Source organism: Saimiri boliviensis, chromosome 10 (genome assembly GCF_048565385.1).
Source record: "Saimiri boliviensis isolate mSaiBol1 chromosome 10, mSaiBol1.pri, whole genome shotgun sequence".
Lineage (NCBI taxonomy): Eukaryota > Metazoa > Chordata > Mammalia > Primates > Cebidae > Saimiri > Saimiri boliviensis.
In genome coordinates, this window is record NC_133458.1 from 17,999,505 (window position 1) to 18,022,544 (window position 23,040).

At 46.9% G+C, this 23,040-nt stretch overlaps 1 protein-coding gene across 9 annotated transcripts in view; it reads left to right on the top strand.

The window, feature by feature from the left end:
• Nucleotides 1-23,040, top strand: part of HIPK2 (homeodomain interacting protein kinase 2) — a 217,894-nt gene that overhangs the window by 145,845 nt on the left and 49,009 nt on the right. For 5 of the 9 annotated variants that reach the window (XM_039472635.2, XM_039472634.2, XM_039472633.2 and 2 more), the window contains 7 exons: nt 2,836-2,959; nt 3,273-3,392; nt 5,505-5,591; nt 7,705-7,889; nt 13,992-14,154; nt 20,310-20,517; nt 21,481-21,602. In XM_039472635.2, the coding sequence (XP_039328569.1) occupies nt 2,836-2,959; nt 3,273-3,392; nt 5,505-5,591; nt 7,705-7,889; nt 13,992-14,154; nt 20,310-20,517; nt 21,481-21,602 (1,009 nt within the window). The remainder of the gene's footprint in view (nt 1-2,835; nt 2,960-3,272; nt 3,393-5,504; nt 5,592-7,704; nt 7,890-13,991; nt 14,155-20,309; nt 20,518-21,480; nt 21,603-23,040) is intronic. The other 4 variants (XM_039472638.2, XM_039472636.2, XM_039472637.2 and 1 more) reach the window with 1 other exon arrangement.

Genomic DNA, 23,040 nt, shown 5'->3' on the forward strand with positions numbered 1-23,040 from the left:
GGGAGGCTGAGGCGGGCAGATCACTTGAGATCAGGAGTTCAAGACCACCCTGGCCAACATGGTGAAACCCCATCTCTACTGAAAATACAAAAATTAGCCAGGCATGCTGGTGGGCACCTGTAATCCTAGCTACTTGGGAGGCTGAGGCATGAGAATCACTTGAACCCGGGAGGCGGAGGTTATAGTGAGCCAAGATCATGCCACTGTGCTCCAGCCTGGGCAACAGAGCGAGACTCTATCTCAAAAAAAAAAAAAAAAAAATTCCCGTCTTTTCTAAGGGATGTGATTTTTTTAAGTAAACTGAAACTATCTCTAAAGGCACTGCTAGTGGCAATCTGGCAGTAATCTCATCAGTTACATACAATGAGGAGTGAACCTGGAGGCCCTGGTGTGTGGGCAGCCCTGACGCAGGTGGCAGGCTCGTGGTTACATGAAAGAGGAGGGTGCAGCAGAGACACGTCATGGAGCCAGCACAGGCATCCCCAGCTCATCAGTGCCAGTGGGTAAGAGTGGCCCCTGACCCTCCACACACAGTCCAGTGTGGGGACCAAAGGAGACAAAGGCCAGAGAGGGGGTACAGTGCCAAGCAGAACACTGGCAGCTGAAGATGCCCAGCAGCGAGGGACGGGGACAACGGAAGGCTCACTAAATAGCACCAAGGCAACTCGCTCCTCCCTGCTGTGGTCACTCCTTCTTGCTGCCCAGACCAGCAACCGTGGCTGGCACTCTAGAAGCACCCGGTAGCCAGTTCCCAGTCTCCAGTTCTGAGGAAAGCAATAAACTCTTTTTTTCTCTCTCTTTTTGAGACAGAGTCTTGCTCTGTCACCAGGCTGGAGTGCAATGGTGCAAATCATGGCTCACTGCAGCCTCAAACTCCTGGGCTCAAGCAGTTCTCCCACTTCAGCCTCCCAAGTAGCTGGGACCACAGGTTCACACCTCCATGCCTGGCTGATTTTTATTTTCCCTTTTTGTGACGGAGTCACTGTCACCCTGGCTGGAATGCAGTGGTGCTATCCCAGCTCACTGCACCCTCTGCCTCCTGGTTCAAGCAATTCTCATGCCTCAGCCTCCTGAGTAGCTGGGATTATAGACATGTGCCACCACGCCCAGCTAATTTTTGTATTTTTAGTAGAGATGGCATTTCACCATGTTGGCTAGGCTTATCTCCGCAACTCCTGACCTCAAGTGACCCTCGCATCTTGGCCTCCCAAAGTGCTGGGATTACAGGTGTGAGCCACTGTGCCAGCTTTTTTTTTTTTTTCTTTTCTTTTCTTTCTTTCTTTCTTTCTTTTTTTTTTTTTTTTTAAGACGCACAGTCTCACTATGTTGCCCAGGCTGGTCTGAAACTCCTGGGATCGAGCAGTCCACCCACCTCAACCCCCCCAAGTGCTGGCATTACAGGCACGAGCCACCATGCCTGGCCAAACTCCATTTTACATGTGAAAAATCAACACTTTGTAATAAGACATTTTTGGGTTTTGTTTGTTTTGTTCTTTTCAATACTATTATATAAAGAAAAAAGATGAGCAATGAGAACAAATTCAAAGGGGGAAGAGGAGGTGTTTTTCAGCAGAGAAAAATTCAGCTAGGAGATCCAAGACCAGTGGGGGTTTTTCTGATCACCCCCTTCCTCCCCACTCTCGTGCTAGGTGGGTGAAAGGTAACCAACAGAAAAGTCTCCCCAGCTCCCTTCACGCCCACTCTAGCCTGCAGAAAGGGTGGGAAAGTCGCCTCTTCTAGCATTGCTTAGTCAAGTGGAAAATTTATAGAGAAGACAAAAGTCAGCCTAATGCATTTCATTATCAGCAGAATGCCTTGAGCCACATTATTATTATTATTATTATTATTTTGAGACAGAGTCTATCTCTGTCTCACAGGCTAGAGTACAGAGGTGCAATCTCAGCTCACTGCAGCCTCTGCCTCCTGGGTCCAAGCAATCCTCCCACCTCAGCCTCCCAGGTACCTGGGACTACAGGCATGCACCAACACCCCCTGCTAATTTGGGGGGGGGGGTTGTTTGTTTTTGGTAGAGATAGGGTTTCGCCATGTTGCCCAGGCTGATCTTGAACTCCTGGGTTCAACAATCCACCTGCCTCGGCCTCCCAAAGGGCTGGGATTACAGGCATAAGCTACTGTACCTGGCCTTGAGACATACTATTTTTAAAAAGATAAGCTGTGTCCATAACTCAGACTTTGAGCCTGGTTTTGTCCAAAACATACCCCTACCTAATCATGACAAATTCTTAGAAAGGAAGATGTACCTGGGTGGTCTCTTTCATGTTGATTACCAACTCCTTGGGAAATGTTCTGTTGGGGTTTAGGTGATTTCCTTGAAGGGGCAGAACTACATTCAGGAACAGGTTATTGATGGAGTTTATGCTGGAATCCTAGTTGATGCCAGATTCTGTACTGATGCATGTGGTTCTGTAACTATAACATTAGATAACTTTTAAAGAGATTAGCTTTTTAGAACCCAATAAAAAAAATAGCAATATTTCCTTAAGAAAGTGTGTTGTAAATTTTTAAGAAAGGATAATTGGCAGGCCAGGTGTGGTGGCTCACGCCTGTAATGCCAGCACTTTGAGAGGCCAAGGTGGGTGCATCACCTGAGGTCAGGAGTTCAAAACCACCCTGATCAACAAGGTGAAACCCCTCATGGAGGGGACCAAGCCAAAGAATGGAAGGATTGTTGTAGCACCGTGCCTCTCCTAAGAGCCACAGGCCCTTCCGAGGAGGGGTCAGTAATGGTACCCCAGGTTTGAAAGATAGTGTTCATATAGAAACAGCTGCCTGCATTTCCAACCTGCTGACAGTTTCTTCTATTCTTCCTTTCAGGGCCCCTGAGATCATCCTTGGTTTACCATTTTGTGAGGCAATTGACATGTGGTCCCTGGGCTGTGTCATTGCAGAACTGTTCCTGGGTTGGCCGCTATATCCAGGAGCTTCAGAGTATGATCAGGTGGGTCCGGATGACACCGATATTCACGAGACTTCATTCTTCATCTGGAAAACAGCCTGGATTTGCATTTCATTGATTACATGACAGATGGACCGGATTCTGGAATGCCACGTTGTCTCCCAAACCTTGCCTCCCTTAACCTTGCTATTTTTTCTTTATTCCTTTCTCTTTCCCCTTTTTCTTCTTTTTGTTAACTTCTTTCTTTCCCTAAAATATTGTCATTTTCATTTTTCTCAAAGCCAGCAGAGCCATTAGTATACCATATGTATGGTGACAGGAAAAGCCCTGACCTCATTCTTATCTTTTCTTGCAGATTCGGTATATTTCACAAACACAGGGTTTGCCTGCTGAATATTTATTAAGTGCAGGGACAAAGACAACTAGGTTTTTCAACCGTGACACGGACTCACCATATCCTTTGTGGAGACTGAAGGTAGGAAGAGCGTCCCCTCCACGCCTCACAGTGGCCTAGTGCTCAGAAAAGAGGGCCATAGTCCCATTAGTGGGGAGCTTTTGATTCAATCAGCAAATGAGGGTGTGGGGGGGGAGCTATTGTTAATACACAGTGTGGCTGAATCTGAATGCTCAAAAGCCCCTCTTTCCCTCGGCCTGCTGCCGCCTGTGAGAGTCCCCACGTTATGATTGTTGAACTCCCAGGATTGAATCCAATAAGCCTTGATGACTGTCTGATTTGTGCTAGGGAGAGACACAAACCCCACTCTACCCTTGAGAGCTCGCAGTCCAGAGGGAGACGGGACCGTGTGCCACAAGCTCTCGCCCACTGTAATCAGGGCCCTGTTCCGGGTCGAGAACGGGTATGGGTGCCAAGGGGAAGGAGCATTTCATTCTGCCTGCAACAGAGGGGCAAGGAGGAGCTTTTGAATTGGGCCCTAAAGAATGAAGAGGGGGCGCCCTGGCTCACGCCTGTAATCCCAGCACTTTGGGAGGCTAAGGCAGGCAGATCACTTGAGGTCATGAATTCAAAACCAGCCTGGCCAACATGGTGAAACTCTGTCTCTACTAAAAGTACAAAAATTAGCCGGGCATGGTGGCATGCGGCTGTAATCCCAGCTACTCGGAAGGCTGAGGCATGAGAATCCCTTGCACCTGGGAGGCGGAGGGTGCTGTGAGCTGAGATCATGCCACTGCCCTCCAACCTGGGCGACAGAGTGAGACTGTGTCTCAAAAAAAGAAAAGGAACAATGAAGCGGGTTTGCCCAGTAGAGAAGTGTCGGGTAGCGGCCAGGGCAGTGCAGGTTGGGGAGAGGTGTTCCAGGCAAAGGAGGCTGCCCAGTGAGCACATGGGAATGTTCTAAGGCCCAGGGAGGCATCTGGGTCACACCGGTCACCATAAACCTTCAAACCAGGGGCAGGAGCTTTGCTTTAACAGAAATATGTTTTGCTTTCACTTTGATCTGTGCCTAGCAATTGAAATTAAAATATTTTCCTGGTAAAAAAAGAAACTAATAAAGTCTTAAGTATGTTTCATTTTAGATAATTTCTTTTTTTTGCCATGGGTGGGTGGGTGTTTTTTTGTTTTTCTGAGTTTTTTTTTTTTTAAAGGAAAAATTCTAATATGGTTTAAAGATAATGTGTGTCCAGTAGTCACCAAAGACTCAGAAAAGAGATTTGGGAGTGAGCAAGCACTCTTAGGCTATTGATGGGAGGCCTGGCATTTGGCAACTGTGAGGGTGAGTGTCAAGGTCAGGTCCAGTAAAGAGAGTCCTCCGGTGAAGGAGGGTGAAACTGGAGTTCGCTGCTGTTTTACTGAAGAGCCTCAGTCCCGCATGTCCAGCTGTTCCCAGGACTTAAGCTTCTCCAGGTGTGCTGTTCTTGAGTGAGATTTTGAGGATTAATTACCTCTGGATTACCTCATGGCTGAGTCCAAAAACCCACAGTAATTGGAAACAGCAGTTTCCCCAGCCATTGGGGAATGTATGTCTGTGCCTCAGCCACCCATGGAGGGGCAGCCCAGACACAGACTCTGGGGCCAGCTGCCACCTATTGGCCATGTGACCACTACAAGTGCCTTGAGCTTTCTATTCCTGTTTCCCCATCTGGAAAATGGGGATAGTAATTGTGCTACCTGATGTGGTTGTCAAAGCTATTAAATAAATGAACATGCTTTAGAATAATGTCTGGCACGTAGCAAGAGCTGTGTGCATAAGGGTTTATTAGATAAAATTGAAAAATGCTGGAAAAGGCCCCTGCTTTTCCACAGTAGAATCTTACCTTATTCCTTAAACTCAGGGAAGGCTATAGGCTGATCAAGGATGCGACATACCTTGATCAGCTTGTGCTGTGGAGCAAGAACGCTCCGTACCTGACTCAGAGCTGGCCCCTGACACATGTGCATGGGAAGGAGGGATGGGCTGGTGTGGATGAAGAGAGAAAGGGATTGCAGGTGTATAGGTCCTTGAAGAATCAAAATCGCTTCTGAAAGGTAGGAGGGAAGCCATCTGTGAGACACGGGAACTCCAAGGCTTGAGTCCCAGTGACAAGGAGATAAGTCACATTACCAATTGGCTTTTGCCTCTCTTGACAGACACCAGATGACCATGAAGCAGAGACAGGGATTAAGTCCAAGGAAGCGAGAAAGTACATTTTCAACTGTTTAGATGATATGGCCCAGGTAAGCTTCATGGGTGAGTATGCAGTGTAAGCCCTTTAAAACCAAGGGCACCAAGACTTCTGCAATAGTAATATAAGATAATGGGTTGAAATCCACATTATTCAACTGCAGTGGTTAACTTTGACCTTAAACAATTACAGCCAGCCTTAGTAAAAATACCATTTGGTTTGTGAAACATTTTTAAAACTTTATACCAGTTCCTTAAAAATTGTTCCAGTTGGCTGGGCGCAGTGGCTTATGCCTGTAATCCCAGCAGTATGGGAGGCCAAGGCAGGTAGATCACCTGAGGTCAGGAGTTCAAGACCAGCCTGGCAAACATGGCAAAACCCCATCTTTACTAAAAATACAAAAAGTAGCTGGGCATGGTAATCCCAGCTATTTGGGAGACTGAGGCAGGAGAATTACTTGAACCCAAGCGGCAGTGAGCCGAGATCATGCTACTGCACTCCAGCCTGGGCAACAAGAGCAAAACTCCATCTCAAAAAAAGAAAAAAAAAAAAAAAAGGTTCCAGTTTATTGGTTCCCACTTGTAATGTAGTACTGGCCAATCATCCTGATGTTATCGTGAGAAGAATGTCCTCCCATTAGTACCCGTGAGTTTAAGGCCCACGATTCCACGTAGATGTTTTTCCTGGGGCAGCCGTTAGAAGGTACTGTGAACTGGATGGCTTAGGAGAGCAGAATTTCCCTCCCCCACAGTTCTGGAGGCCAGAAATGGGAAGTTGGGCTTCAGCAGGCCCACGTTCACTCTGAAGGCCATAGGGAAAGAGGAAAGAGCATCCATGTCTGCCTCCCAGCTTCCGGCAGGTCTCAGTGTTCTTCGACTTGCAGCTGCATGCCCCAATCTCTGCTTCCTCCTTCACATGGCTTTTATCCTGTGTCTCCTCTGTGCCCGCATCTCCCTTGCCGTGTCCCTGGGTACACCCTAATCGAGTATGACCTCATCTTAACTCAATTTGATTACATCTGCAAACACCCTATTTCCAAGCAAGGCCACATCCACACTTACTGGGGACTGGGACTTTACTGTATCTTTTAGGGGGACACAAGTCAATCTGCTACACAGTCTCAGCTCACTACCAGGGACCACAGGCTCTTGCCTTTGTGACCCAGAGAAAATTCTAGAACTTCAGTTATTTTTAGTGTGAAAACTAGTCTGAAACCAGGACAACCCGGAGTGAGTTTTGTCTTTAAAGCAATGAGAAACAAAGCTATACGCCAATAAACACTTAGCACCCTTCTTACTGTAGATGAGTATCACCCAAAATCATGTTTCTCAGTAAAGTGTACTTGTCAGGTGATGAGTAGCTTAGATTGTCCGAGAAAACTGAAATTGGTTTCCAGACCATGTCCTGGAAAATACAGAAGTCACCACAGAACAAGCCTTTTAAAGGCTATCCTCGTATAGACTCACTCCTGGAAGAAAAATTCTGTGTTCAGATATCCTGCCTGTCTTGGCCAGAGGCGACTCTGTTGAACACAAGGACTAAAATAATTCTGGCCCTAACTGGGGAAGCCGTGAGAAGGATGATACACTGTCGGTGCAGGATGGGCACACTCGGGCCCTTAACCGTCCCTCTAAAGGTTAAACACATACATACACTTTTTTGCATCTTATTTCTACTGCTTGGCTGCAATTCTTTTTCAAAAATTGTGGCAAACACACACATAGCATAAAATGTATCGTCTTAGCCTTTTTTAAGGATGCAGTTCAGTAGTGTTAACACTCCCATTGTTATGCAACCAGTCTCCAGAACCCTTTTCATCGCGGGATTATTTTTAATGAGGGGCGATGAAAGCTGCATTTCAACCTAACTGATTAAAGCAGGAGCAGTTTGCTTTCTGTCATTCAGATATATCTGCAGATCCCAGCAGCGGCCCTCTCCCCTTCCTGGGGCATAGTCCCTCTCCACCTTTCCTGCAGAGAGAAAAACCACATTCTGTGGGCAGTGACAACATGCGTCTGGTGCCTCCCATAGGGGCGGAGTTCCTGGGAACTGAGAAAGGGGGTTTGAGCGGATCAGGAGGAAGTTGCAGGGCACAAAGTCAGGGGAGCCAGGAGGGGGAGGCACGCTGGGCTCGTCCTTGGTAACCTGTCCTTACTTGCATCCAGGTGAACATGACGACGGATTTGGAAGGGAGCGACATGTTGGTGGAGAAGGCTGACCGGCGGGAGTTCATTGACCTGTTGAAGAAGATGCTGACCATTGACGCGGACAAGAGAATCACTCCAATCGAAACCCTGAACCATCCCTTTGTCACCATGACACACTTGCTTGATTTTCCCCATAGTACACAGTAGGTGTCCTGCTTGATGCTTCATACCAGGGGTCGGCAAACTTTAGAGGTCCAGACGCTAAATAGTTTAGATTTTGCAGCCATAAGGTCCTAGGCACAACTACTCAGCCCTGTCACTGTAGCTGAAAGCCGCCGTAGGTACGGTACATAAACAGATGAGTGGGGCTGCATTCTCTAAAACATTTATGAAGATGGGCAGTGGCTGGGCGGGACCCCTGGCCTGCAGTTGGCTTCACAGTGAAAAGGAGAGAAGAGGAGAGCACAGAGCTGGATGAACCTGACTCTGAGTATCTGTGCAGGAGGAGAGGTCCCCAGGACGGCAGTCTCTGTAGATAGAGCAGGGCCAAAGGTGGCTCCCGGAACCATCCCAGAGTGGGCCCAGTCTAGTTTGGGTTTGGATTTGTTCATTCATTTCCTCAGCATGCTGTGTGCGGGGTTACAGTGGTGAGCAGAGGAGACAGCCCTGCCCACCAGAGCTTATGGGCAAGGGTGCAGTGGGCAGCAGAGCCAACGGGCCCCACCCACTGGAGCTTGCAGTCTGGGAGAGAGAATGGTAAGAAACAAGTGATGCCCAAATCACCAGGCTGTTACCAGGACAAGTAGCGGGTGCGATGAGAGCATACCACAGGGGAGCCTCACATGGGGCCTCAATACCAGGAAGACTCAAGAAGTGACCCATGAAGGATGAGGAAGAGGATGGGCATGAGCAGGCAGGGTGCTTCCTGTGTGGACAGGACTCTTCCCCCATGGGCAGGACCATGCACCCATCCCAGAAGACAGCAGGTGAGGCAGGGAGGCACTGAGTCGGCCAGGGCAGGCCCTACATGTTAAGGTTTTGAATCTTAATCCAAAAAGCAATGGGAAGTCATTAAATGATGCTTAAGCAAGGGAACAGCTGGTTAGATCTGTGTGGAGCAATGATCTATCTGCTGCCACACAAGTCAGATGAGTCTGGAAAAAGATGTCCATTGGCTTTACCAACTTGAAAGTTGTCAGTAACTCAGTGACAGCCACTCAGTGGAGTGGTAAAAGCAAAAACCAGTAGAGCAGGTTGAAAGACCCAGTGAGAGGTGAAGAAGGAGCAGCCTTTCATGAAGTGAGGCTGTGCAAGGGAAGAAACAGGGGTGACTGGGGAGGGGTCAAGGGGATTGTTTTTAAGACAAGGTTCAGAGCACAGGGATGGGCCGGTGTTGCTGGAAAGACAGATGGAGGAGGGGCGTATGGATGGCAGTATATGTCCTGGTCTCGTGGAGAAAAATGGATGGAGTCCCATCAGACAGCTTCTGTCTCTCAGAAGTAGGCAATGAGGTTACCTGTTGAGAACAAGATGGAAGGAGGTTTAAGAAGGGTAGAAAAATCAGGAAGCTGGAGCAGAAGGTGGCAGAGCAAACTGACCAGAGAAATCCGGTAGAATTACTGTGCCCTGAGGTTGGACATGAATTGTTCATAGTGTCACAGATCTCCCCAGGTGAAGGCATGGAGAAGACAGATCACTGGGTTTGTCCAGGTGGAATTCTTGCCAGGCTGATAAGAAAAGAAGACAGATTGACAAGGAAGCGGATGAGGCTGGCCAGAGAATAACTGGAATCCAGAATGATGGCTATTGGAGGCTTAGCCCAGAGGGAAAGGAAGTGAAGATGGGAGGGGGTCCAAGTGAACACTGTGTTCTGGTCAACACAGAGAAGGGTTATCATAGTCATAGTGGAATGAGCCAGATGGATGGAGAAGGTGACTGGAAAAATAGGATTCTTGAACTTGTAGTTTCTGGAGGTAGAACAATTTCAGGTTTGACAGTCCAGGGCACTAGTGGCTGTACTGGTTTGACGACAAGGGTCACTCGACATGAGAAGCAAGCAGAAAGCCAGGGTGTTTGACAAAGAATCCGTGACTTCCAAAGCCTTCCTTGCTAGGCCGGGAATGGCTTGGAGAGGAAGATCGAGCCAGTGGTCAAAGGCCTCAGTGAATAAAGGGGAAAGAAAAGGAAATCATGGCCAGGTGTGGTGCCTCACGCCTGTAATCCCAGCACTTTGGGAGGCCAACCCGGCTGGATCACCTGAGGTCAGGAGCTTGAGACCAGCCTGGCCAATACGGTGAAACCCCATCTCTACTAAATATACAAAAATCTGCTAGGCATGGTGGCGTGCCTGTAATCCCAACTTCTTGGGAGGCTGAGGCAGGAGAATCGCCTCAATCCGGGAGGTGGAGGTTGCAGTGAGCTGGGATTGTGCCCCTGCACTCCAGCCTGGACAACAAGAGGGAAATTCCATGCCAAAAAAAAAAAAAAGGAAGTCATTGGTGGGTGGGAAGTCGATGGAGGGTCTCAAGGCTGCACCCGCCCCTTCGCGGCCTGCGGGAAGTGAGCGGATGGCCCCACCGCGCATGGTGCTGCCTGTGCCTTACTCTCAGAGAAGCAAGTCAAATGGCATTGCAACAACCAGACAGTGCCTCTTTAATGTAAAACCATGTTTGAAACAACTAAACTCCAGTATAAAGAAGGAATCTGGAGCCATCCTTCCCCTACTCTTGTTGGATTTGGATTTGTCCTGTTTCTTTTCCTTTTTTTTTTTTTAAGATGGAGTTGCTCTGTTGTACAGGCCGGAGTGCAGGGACACAATCTCTGCTCACTGCATCACTGCGGCCTCCACCTCCCAGGTTCAAGCAGTTCTCCTGCCTCAGCCTCACAAGTAGCTGGGATTACAGGAGCCCGCCACCAGGCCCGGCTAATTTTTGTATTTTTAATAGAGACAGGGTTTCACCATGTTGGCCAGGCTGGTCAAAATCCTGACCTTAAGTGATCTGCCCGCCTAAGCCTCCCCAAGTGCTGGGATTACAAGTGTGAGTCACTGGCCTGGATTTGTCCTGTTTCTGAGTGCCACAGGGGTCAGCCACGGAGCTGTCCGTCTGTACCACAAGAAGAAGAAGGACAAACCTGGCAATTTACTGGATCAGTCTCTTGATATCAGGAGTAAAATAGGATGACTGAGAAACAGCTCTAGATGGGAGACTGAGGGTGGGGGTGCCCTGTACAGAGGTCCTGTTAGCTGTCTGCACCCAAACAGTCAGACAGTCACCCTCATAAAGCCTGGGCTTTAATGACCTCAGAGGCCATCCACCTCTGGGTTCTGTAAGGAAGCATCAGTAGGGTGTTTCATGGCTCGGTCACATGAAGACCGTGAGCATCAGCAGTCAGTTCAGAACTTTATCTGGACCTAAGGGGGGCACTGACAAGTTAGAACTTAGAAATGAGCCTAAGAAGGAAAGGTGGGTCTCTAAACACCTAGGCTTCCTGAGAGTAGGCCTGATCCCTACAGTTCTCCAGAACTTGCTGGAAAGACCTTGAAGAACTCCAGGGCAAGGATAAATCTCCAGGCCCATGTGGCTGTAGCGCCCCTGCCCTGGGAGCTGAGCCACAGTTACTGGATTACTAGATGAAAGAGACACCACTCCTTTCTCCATACCAGGATTCCAGTGCAATTTTTTAAAACCAATCTTCTTAGAAACCCAAAGTAAAAGTACTTGCCCCTTCCTAAAACCCAAAACTTGAAACATTTCAGTTAGAAAATTCTGGGCCAGGTATGCTGACTTGTGCCTGTAATCCCAGCACTTTGGGAGGCCGAGATGGGTAAATCATGAGGTCAGAAGTTTGAGACCAGCCTGACCAACATGGTGAGACCCTGTCTCTACTAAAAATACAAAAATTAGCCAGGCGTGGTGGCGCACACCTGTAATCCCAGCTACTCAGCAGGATGAAGCAGGAGAATCACTTAAACCCAGGAGGTGGAGGTTGCAGTGAGCCAAGATTGCACCACTGCATTCCAGCCTGGGAGACAGAGCAAGACTCCATCTCAAAAAAAAAAAAAGAAAGAAAGAAAGAAAGATAGATAAAAAATTCTGAAGGAGTCTGAAACTTTTGTGTTGAATTATCACGAAACCGTCAAATCCTTTAAACCCATTCCGAAAAGAATACAAAATGCATTGGTTTTATGCTACAGCCTCCACACCCAAGGCCTTGGAGTATACTTGGTACTTAGTAGGAGCTCAAAACACACTGGCATTAGCAGCATTATTAGGAGTATTTTTGATATTGGATACTGTAGCATATGTTTTCTTTTCTCTCCAGTGTCATCGGTCAGTAAATGTTTATGTTGTGTGCCTGACGTGGCCAGTTAAGTGGTCAGAATCTTAGAAAGAAGTAGGACTCTCTAAGTCATGTCTCAGTCAGTCGTTTGAAACTCAGAATGCACATTTCATAGAAAGGATGTTTGGGACTAGCCCACAGACACCTGCTGAGCCCCAAAGATAGCATCCCCACAGTATGCTGAAGTAGTACACGTTTGTAAACCTAAAACAGTAGAAAACTTTTACTTATATTCAATTATTACTTTTTTTTTTTTTTTTTTTTTTTTTAGATGGAGTCTCACTCTGTTGCCCAGGCTTGAGTGCAGTGGTGCAATCTTGGCTCACTACAACCTCTGCCTCATGGTTTCAAGCAATTCTCCTGCCTCAGGCTCCTGAGTAGCTGGAATTACAGGCACCCACCACCATGACTGCCCAGTGTTTTGTATTTTTAGTAGAAATGGGGTTTCACCATCTTGGCCAGGCTGGTCTTGAACTCCTGACCTCGTGATCCACCTGCCTCAGCCTCCCAAAGCGCTGGAATTACAAGTGTGAGCCACTGTGCCTGGCTGTTACATTCTTTTCTAATTAAAATAGACATTTTGAATCGAAAGTTAAATGGAATTTTCTTTTTTCTTTCTTTTTTTTTGGAGGCAGGATCTCACTCAGTCACCCAGGCTCGAATACAGTGGCATATTCATGGCTCACTGTAGCCTCGACCTCACAGGCTCAAGTGATTCTCCAACCTCAGCCTCCTAAGTAGCTGGGACCCCGGGCATGCACCACCACACCCAGCTAATTTTTATATACTTTTTTTGTAGAGAATGCGGTCTCTCTGCGTTGTCCAAGCTGGTCTCAGACCCTTCAGCTCTTCCCACCTTGACCTCCCAAAGAGCTGGGACGGAGGCACGAGCCACCACACCCAAACTAAAAGGGGTTTTATTATCTTAAATACTAGCATTTGAGGAAAAGTAAGTTTAACTAGAAGTGAATGAGAAGTACTGTATAAATTCTGAAGGACACTTTTCGTGGGTTTTCAAGAATCTTGAGTGGTCGAAGCTACTTGTGGCTTTTCTTTTCCTTAATGCTGGTTTCAGCACCACCTGTATACTTTACCTTTGTAGTTGGAGTTTTGTTTAGATACACAGATGCAATGGGGGAAGAAGAAGGAGAAAATTTCCATTTCATGTAACTGGACAAGACTTAGACAAAAAAATAAAGGCTGAAGTTGGCAGAAGAGAACATACAGGTATATACGCGAGGGTAGCCGGTGATTAGCTATCCTTGGGAAACTGCCTACCTCCCTAAGCTTGTTACTTGTAAAGTAGGAATGAGAATCATGTCTTCGTCTTATGGATGTCACCGGACCAAGTGAGAAGTTGCAGAGTATTATTATTGTGACACTAATAAATATTAACCACTACTATTAATTGTTAGTATTATTACTGTTTCCATTACCCACCTGCACAATTCCAGTGGGAGAAAGTATGGCAATAGTCACCATACTGGGTTGAAGAGTTCCTTGGCCGTCCCCTAGGTGGTGCTGGTGACCCAGGGTGGCTGAAGAAGGTGCCCACCAGCGTTGTCTTTGGGAAAGGTGGAGGCGGGTTGTAAGCTGCTACTTCGTGTTCCTGTTCGGAGGGCTTATACATAGGTTTATGGGCCAGAAACCAGGCTGAACGTTGAGGATGAGCAGTGATGCTGCAGGTGGATGTGATATGAGAATGTAGTGTGAGCAGCCAGTTCTCTTGTGATGTATAGAACCTACATGGAGAAAATTCATCTAAATAACCGTGCCTGTTGCAAATGCACGGACTTTGCACAAGCAATCCAAGAAACTTAGACCTCAAGTTTAGTTTCCCTGTTTGTACTGTTTACTGAATTAACCATTCTCTCCTTTTTCTTTCTCCGTTTTCTCCCCTTCATCCCATGACCCTCTTCCCTTCCCCTTATGTCTCTGTATGCCTCTGCCTTGTGTATGAACAGCGTCAAATCATGTTTCCAGAACATGGAGATCTGCAAGCGTCGGGTGAATATGTATGACACGGTGAACCAGAGCAAGACCCCCTTCATCACACACGTGGCCCCCAGCACGTCCACCAACCTGACCATGACCTTTAACAACCAGCTGACTACTGTCCACAACCAGGTAAGTGGGGAGCAGAGGGGACAGAGAGGCGGGGCTGCATGGTGTGAGCCTCAGGACTTAGATTTTCCATCATACCGAGTCAGGAGACAGAATTCCTGCTGTCATATTCAGCAACTGAAGAAAGTATTTGCATCCATGGTTATTTCCTTTGAGGGACCCAGGCACATTTTGTGGTGACCGCTGGCCCCATTGACAGGTCCCAGAAAGGACTGGTGAAGGGCATTCTCTCTGAGATGGTTCCTCTTACTGCCCTCCTCTGTCCTGATGTGGGAAGACGGGGAAGGAGGTGCTGTGATCCTATTATGCCTGATACTTGCCTGGTAAAGAATTCCAGAACTGGCCAGGCACCGTGGCTCATGCCTGTGATCCCAGCACTTTGGGAGACAGGGTGGGAGGATCACTTGAAGCCAGGAAGTTCAAGACTAGCCTGGGCAACACAGTGAGACCCCATCTCTACAGAAAATAGAAAAAGCAGCCAGGTGTGGCAGTGCACGCCTATAGTCTCAGCTACTCAGGAGGCAGAGGTGGGAGAATTCCTTGAGCCCAGGGCTTCAGGGTTACAGTGAGCTGTGATTATATCATTGCACTCCAGCCTAGGGGACAGAGCAAGACCCTGTCTCAAAAAACAAAGAAAAAGACCATGGAAACGGATTTAATCTAAAAAAAAAAAAATTAAGATTCTAGAACTGGGAAGGACTCAGGGAATCACCCAGTTCAGGCCCCTCCGTTCGTCCACATGGCTGGATCTACCTCATCTCCTTTTGGGACAGATAAAACCTGTCCTTTCTCCGAGTCATGGAGAAAATCAGTTCATCAGCCTGTTACCAGAATCCCAGCAGCTGGAACTAAACGGAATCAGGAAACTAAGGTTTTCTTCCCACAGATTTCCAGGAAATTGGCAGAACGAGCAGTAACATACTGCTTGAAACTTGGATGATACTCAGGCAATATTTATTGAATGAATAATCTCCAAGTTTGAGCTGAGACTGCCTCTAGTGTCTAAGAAACTCTAACTGCTACTCCCATCTTTCAGTCTTCCTGGTTCCCCCAAAGAAGGGTCCCTAGATTTTTGATCTTAATATCAATCCATAATGACAAGACTTCTGTGTGGATGTGTGTGTACCTGAAATGTCAATACCTTATGTCCTTTCTTTTTGAAAGGTCCCTCCTGTCGCTGAAGAGTCACTGTCCCCTGCTTTTCAGCCCCTCCCCTTCCCACCCTTTTCCCCTTTGTGGCACACTGAGCGGCTAAGGCCTAGCTTTTCTTCCCAGCCTGCCATCTGCCTTTGCCCAAATTCTAGGAGAGGCCACCTGGAATCTGCTGCCCCCTGGGGGCCATTTGCATTATTGATGCTCTCCTTAGGGTAAAAGAGCTATTGAAGTCCAAAATACAAACATTCTTGCCCAGCCCTAAGGCTAAGGCATCCGCAGTCAGACCTGTGAGCTTCTTGACAAAAATCTCCATGGTTTTGTTCATTACCTCCTTGAAGATTTTTTTTTTGGTCCCACCATCCCTCATGAGACACCTGATGTTAACTCCCTAACCCCAAACTGCCTATCCCTATCTGCCATCTGCTCCATGAGGTATCAAAGGCATCTGAGATATAGAAAGAAAGAGCACCCCTCCCCTGTGGGCATCATGTCAGGAGGAGTCTCCCCAGCAGGCTGGCCTTCCCAGGGAAGTCTTTCTGCCAGGCTGGAGAACTGTGGTCCCTGACCAGGCGGAGGGCAGGATACGACAGCCAGCACATCCACTCCAAAGAGTGTCACAAAGACTCTATAAAACTAAAAGGGGCCGGGCGCGGTGGCTCACGCCTGTAATCCCAGCACTTTGGGAGGCCGAAGCGGGTGGATCATGAGGTCAAGAGATCGAGACCATCCTGGTCAACATGGTGAAACCCCATCTCTACTAAAAATACAAAAAATTAGCTGGGCATGGTGGCGCGTGCCTGTAATCCCAGCTACTCAGGAGGCTGAGGCAGGAGAATTGCCTGAACCCAGGAGGTGGAGGTTGTGGTAAGCCGAGATCGCGCCATTGCACTCCAGCCTGGGTAACAAGAGCGAAACTCCATCTCAAAAAAAAAAAAAAAAAAAAAAAAAAAAAAAAAAAAAACTAAAAGGGTTTCTCATCCAAAGATGGTTGTCAAATAAGAACACGCCTCTTCTCCACAGCACTGAGACCATCCAGATCTGGCTTGGGACCAGGATAGAGTAGAAGTGGCTGGTAATGTAGTAAGATTGGGCCAGAGTTTGGGTCAGGGTCCAAGAACAGGATTTCCATTCTCTTGCATCGGATTCTACTATGCCTTACTTTAAAATACATCAGAAAAAAAATTACTCAGGACATACCTAGCCTTAAGTACTAAGGCATGCCTTCCCTTCAGTGATAATATTGTTAGCAAATAATATCATTACTAATAGCTAACATTTATTATGTGTCAGGCTCTACTAATCGTGCCGTAACTCTTAGTCCTCCCAGCAACGTTGTGAGATGGGCATTGCTATTATTTCCATTTTAGAGGAGGAAACTGAGGCACAGAGTGATTAATTCTCTTACCCAAGGCTCTTTCTTGTCCTTGAGAGATGGGCTTGGGCCTTGAAGCCAGCAATCTGGCTTCAGAGTCTAGACTCTTAAAATAGGCACACTCAGCAGTATAAGTCAGTCCTAAGTAAGTCTTACGGAGGTCCTCAGATGCCTTTCCCGGGTGACAGCCGCTGTTTAAATCCAGTAAGACTTCTTTTGTTTGTTGCTGGTTCTAGTAGCTTGCTTTCTACATGAGCTCCTTGGAACTGTTTGCCCATTTAGATAAAATAAATTATATGCATAGTTTTATGTTAGAAGTTGAAGAACATTAAACTACATAAAGAATTCTTGCTGCCTTTAACATATATCCAGTAGACTAACCAACGAACCATTTCCCAAATGGTCATGAATCTACAGTCCTTTATGTCTCAAGCTGGGTCAATGATTCATAACCCTGTATGTCTCAAGGCAGCTGAATTCCTCTACTTTCTAAAACGTTCAGGTTACCCAGTTGGTAACATAGTGAATAATGAGCCTTCTCCCATGGATCAGCCACTTCTCTAACATTTCCGTGGAAGTCTAATATTTGGACCCAGCCTTCTACCAAGAATTTGAATTTGGGTTTATAGGCCAAGCTAAAAGCCCTCCCTTCTGGATGTCAAACCATTTGAACGTCTACTACAACTGCTTCTAGGAATCACTTCTTCCATTTTTGGAAAACCTGTGTTACCAGTAAACTTGCTTTTCCACCAGGCACAGTGGTACACACCTGTAATCCTAGCTATTTGGAAGGCTGAAGCGGGAGGACCACTTGAGTCAGGAGTTGAAGTCCAGCTTGGGCCACATAGCGAGGCCCCGGTCTCTAATTTTTTTAACTTGCTTTTTCTTGTTATTACTGTTTGTCAGCTGCAAGAGCTCTCCCCAGCGCTGTGTGCCCCTCTCTTGTGAGTGATGGCTGGTTACCTTTCTGAGAGCTGCAGGAGGATATACAGGGGTAGAAAACGCTGTTGCCCTCACATGGGCTTCTTCAATTGGTCCTTAAGCAGGATTAGAAACGGGGGGAAAACCTTATGCCTATCTGATGGTCACACTGGAGACTGGGCCCATGTCAGGACACAAGTGCCATTTGTCCTTGAATCTACAAAGAGCTGTAAGATTCAACCTCTCAAGGAGCTCGTGGTCTCCATGGTGAGACAGGCTGTAAGCAAAAATAGATCAATCAAAATGCAGAATAGCATGCACTAGGGGCCAGGCAGACAAACAGATCATGTGTTACAGACCTGAGAGGAAGGAGAAACCACTGTAGGCTGGAGGAAAACACCACCAAGACACAGCCCCTCCCTCCCAGGAGACTTCAGGCTGGAGAGACCACTGTACTGTAAGGCAAATCATGACAGAAGCTAGAAGACTCTATTGTACTATGTGATAGCAAAGGAAGGAGCCATTCATTTCCACTGATGGGGCCCGAAAGGGTTTCACCATGGGGCACATGGGACCCAGGCTAGGTCTTAAAGCACGGCAGCTTGGCCAGAATGCTATGGGTCAGAGAACTTGCATGAGGGGAAAGGCCTGTGCTCACAGAATGCTTAGAAAACAATGAGTAAACTTATCTTCCTGGTGTTAGAAGAGTGGAGAGCAGAGGGAGATAAGCCTAGAAGGTAAGTTTGGCCAAACCAGGGAAAACAGGGCATGCCAGACCAAGGCACATATACCATGTTCATCAAGCAGTGATTGGGGTTTTGGAGCAGGGGTGCCGACATGCACAGAGGAGTCTTTTGGAAAGAATGATCTAGACCCTGTGTCCAAGAAGACCAGAAGGGAAGTAGAGACCAGAACATCACTAGTCAGGGCCTTACACGTCCCAGGCACCAGGAAGGCACAACTGAAGAGTCAGTGGGTTCCAGGGACATCTGGAAGGAAGCAGCAGCAGGAGCAGTGGCTGGTGAGAAGGTGGAATTGCTGAGCACAGGCTTGGGAACCTAGAGGATACAGATGCCAGGACCCCAGCAGGGACACCCAGAGGGGCTAAGGGCTGGGGGGAGTCTGGATCTGAGAAGATCATGGGGAATGTGGAGGGTTGAGGGGGAAGAAGCCTCCAGAAGAGATCGTGATATGGAGAAAACAGGAAATACAAGTCATGTCATCTGACAAAACACAGACACTGATGCCCACATGTGTGTACACATGTCCCAAGCAGACTGTGATGCTGCAAAAGCAAATCCCGCTTTAAAACACGTGGCTCCAAATCAGACATTCAATTTCCTGATTATTTTCAAACAAATCAATTTGCTTTGCAATGAAATTTAGCATAAAATCTTTCCAAGTGTAGAAAACATGTAAAATAAGACTTTATCCTTTTTATCAAATGTGACACACATACATGCCCTATTTGAAATTCTATTTATGGCCAACATATTTTCGTGGTTCCTTCCTCCATATTCCCCAGTCCTTAGAGCTTCTAGAGGCAAAACCTCTTGTATGTCTACCTGAATGTGAAACCACTGGTAACTTCCACCTGTCTTGCTGAAAGATCGGTATGAAGGCTGGGATGAGGGAAACGAGAATTTCGAAGTTAGAATGTATTTCCCTTCTGCAGTCTCATTTCACACGCAAGTTCAGTCTCAAACGATGTGTCTTTCTGAAAGAGAAAGGCGGGAGGACATAATGTCAATGGCTTGTGTTTGTCAGAGCCACGTCCATTTCAGTTATCTGGACTCACCAGCATCTTTTCTGTCTGCCGTCCAGCCTTCGTCACTGCATACTAACATGAGTGCCTGGGATGCAGGCACACAGTCCCCAGCTCAGCATGTCCCTCCCCCTCTCTGCATACCTCTCCTGCACGTCTCTTAGCAGTAACCTGCTTTGCAGCCATTGAAGGACATCTATAAACAGTACTGCCCTGTTTATATACTACTAGTATAAACCACAGACCTGAGCCCCTCCTCGGCTCTGCTCTCCGCCCGCTTCATGTGCTTCTGTGCCAAGCTCTGGGGACTGGAGACCATAGGCCTTTAGAGCCTGCAAGAGCCTCCCACATGTGGACTGCACCCACCAGGCCCGAGGGGAGTGTGAGCAGAGCTTGCACGCGCAGGCTGGCAGGTCCATGCACCCAAAGCCCGTTGTGTTGTGGGACAGAATGGAGCTAGGGCAGAGAGAAGGAGGGTGAGGTTCAGCTGTCTCCCTGTTACCATGTGCCAGCCCAGAACCCAAGGAATCCCGGAGTCCTCAACTCACACCTGGTCTTCCAGGTTATTGTGAAGGTGTATTTGTGAAAATGAGAAGGCAGAACATTTTGTTAAACAGTTTTCTAGCTTAATTTTTAGCTTGTCAGCATTTAGACATAGGGTAGTAGGCGTCCGTGTGTCCCCTGGCCCGGGCCCCACAAATGTCAGGAGCAGGTCTGCACATGAACACCAAGGTGACTGTCTCCCATGCCTTCAGGGGCCTGCTTTTCCCTGCGACTTGCAACCGTATTTCCACTCCTCTCTGCTTTTGCCTTTTTGCTCTCACTTTTTGTTTGTTTGTTCTTCTTTGAGATCATTTATTTGATTTAGATTCGTGTCTCCCAACATATCACCTCCCTCATTTTTTATTTTTGTTTATTTTTGTTTAATCCCCATCACTCCTTTAGGCTCCCTCCTCTACCAGTGCCACTATTTCCTTAGCCAATCCCGAAGTCTCCATACTAAACTACCCATCTACACTCTACCAGCCCTCAGCAGCATCCATGGCTGCAGTGGCCCAGCGGAGCATGCCCCTGCAGACGGGAACAGCCCAGATTTGTGCCCGGCCTGACCCATTCCAGCAAGCTCTCATCGTGTGTCCACCCGGCTTCCAAGGTAAGGTTGAGCAGCCGCAGCCTCTCACCTGCTTCTTACAGGACACCCTCTGGGGCTCTGGCACCTGCAGTTTTCTGTCACACTCATTTTCATGGAGCAAGGCCTGCCTCATTTCTCCCAGTGAGAGTGCTGGTGTCACTGTACTTGAGGGCTCCTTCCTGTTGTGGCCAAGCTAGAAACAAAGGGCTTATGCCTCAGCACCAAGTCAATTCATTGTGACTCTCACACCTGCCAGGGACTGTGTCCTCGGCCAGCTGTCTGCAAAGAAGGACATTGTTTGTGCTTTCGTTGTTATGCTGATGTCAGCTCTTGCTTTTCCTCGCATGAAATATCCTCTGTGTGGGTTATCTATAGAAAACTGCCAATCTCCGACAGCCAGCAGTCCCAGCTCCCGTGAAGAATATCAATCAGTCTGAAAAGTACTTTCCTGGGACCCCTCCTCAAAACGATTCTTTGGCTGTGACCCCAGCACTCATCTCCTGTAGACTCTAAGAAGCTAGACTATGTACTTTGTTACAATTTACCCAGAAAGCTTAAGAATTTATTTTTGCAGGCCTCATGGTGAAAACCGTGCGGTTATAGTCGATGCAGTTCCCAACAGGTTCATACATCTCTCCCCGACACCCCTTATTTCGACATCCACAGGTCCCTCTCGTTGGTTAGAAGCCCTTGTTTTCCTATTGTAATCTATCAGCATTAACTGTCCTACTTTTGACCTTATAGCCTCCTTCATTTAATCTTCTAGCCTTTGAAAACATTCAAGGTTTCGAGAGGAGTTTTGCTTTTTGATTCGTTAGAAGCTAAAGGGGAAACTTCCCAAGGACCAGGCAGTACTTAGTTTTTGGTCGGTGAGCGGTGCAGAGAGAAGCTGAAAGACGGTGTAGCCGGCTAGGAAGGTTCTCTTCGTGCAGCTGTTCGCAGCCTCTCGGCTAACCCTTCTCTCCCTCGCCCTGTCCGGAACAGGCTTGCAGGCCTCTCCCTCTAAGCACGCTGGCTACTCAGTGCGAATGGAAAATGCGGTTCCCATTGTCACTCAAGCCCCAGGAGCTCAGCCTCTTCAGATCCAACCAGGTCTGCTTGCCCAGGTAATTCTTTCTCCTTTCTTATTACTGGTATTACCCGTGTTAATGGTGTTCACAAAAGATATATATCTCCACTCCCTCTCTCCCTAGTCATGAGTTAGGTGCTTCTAGTCATTGGAATGTATCTGTAATATTATAAATGGTCCCCAAGTGAATTACCTTCCTAAGTATCTGCTTAGAATTCCAAGAAGAAATTTAGATACAGGGAGAGTCTGGGGAAATTATTATTATTATTATATCTTTGAAATGCAAATTAATCTGGGAGACCTAGGTTTTAATCCTAACTGCTAGTAACTCGTCTATGACCTAGGGCAAGTCAGTTAATATCTCTTTGCCCGAAATTTCTTTCTTGTAAAATAAAAATGATTTTTAAGAGCCAAAAGGATCCTTGGCGATTATCCTCTCATTTTATAGTTGAAAAACCAGCCTCATGGAAACTGTAAGCGGGAACCTTCCTTATCTATCCATGTAGGTGCTCTGATGGGAGAATGAGATGGCAGAGATGAAAAACGGTTGAAAATTTGTAAAGTGTTATGTAAACGTAAGGTAACAGTCGTGATGCCATGATAATAGTAATAATCCTTAATGACACTCAAACCCTAATAAGAAATACGTCATCATTATGCCAGGCACTTTACAGTTGTTATTGATTTAATCCCCACAATGCTACTGTATTTTTCTCCATTTGACAAACAGGGACGCTGACACAGAATAACTTGCTCATCAGAGTCACATAACAATTAGGCAACAGAACCAGGACGCAAACCCAATAAGTCTGATGCCAGCATCTGTATTTCACCACCATGCTATACTACTGTTGTATAATCATTCCTACTGTTGAGTGGCTTGACCTAAATGTTACTAGTTTAGAAGCAACTTTATTTTTAAATCAGGCAGGTTCATAAAGGCTCTTCTCAAGTACACTATTTGTGCTGTCTTATTAAGTGGAAGTTGTTTTTGTTGTTGTTTAATTTTTAATTTCAAAAATTAAAAATTTAATTTTTATGTCATCAAATTGCATAGGTTTGTTCTTCACTCTCTTCTATTCCATGGGCTTCTCTAATATCCTGTTGTCTTAACCATTGTAACTTTACTCTGTCTTGGTTTCTAGTAGGGAAGCCCTGTTCCCATACAGTTCTCCAAATTTTCCTTGTCCTTGTCCCTTCACATTTCCATATGAATTTTAACATCACTCTTTCATAAAAATTTTAGTTTCAGAAACCAAAAAACCTGTATTTGTTGGATATACATTGAATTTATATTTACTTCAGGAAAAACTGACATCTTTAAACATAGAAGTCATTTTCATCCATGAACATGGTATAACTCTCTGTAATGGGTGTAGTTGTGCACACCTGTAGGCCCAGGCCTATAGTCCCAGCTACTACTCAGGAGGCTGAGGTAAGAGGATCACTTCAGCCCAGGAGTCCAAGGCCAGTCT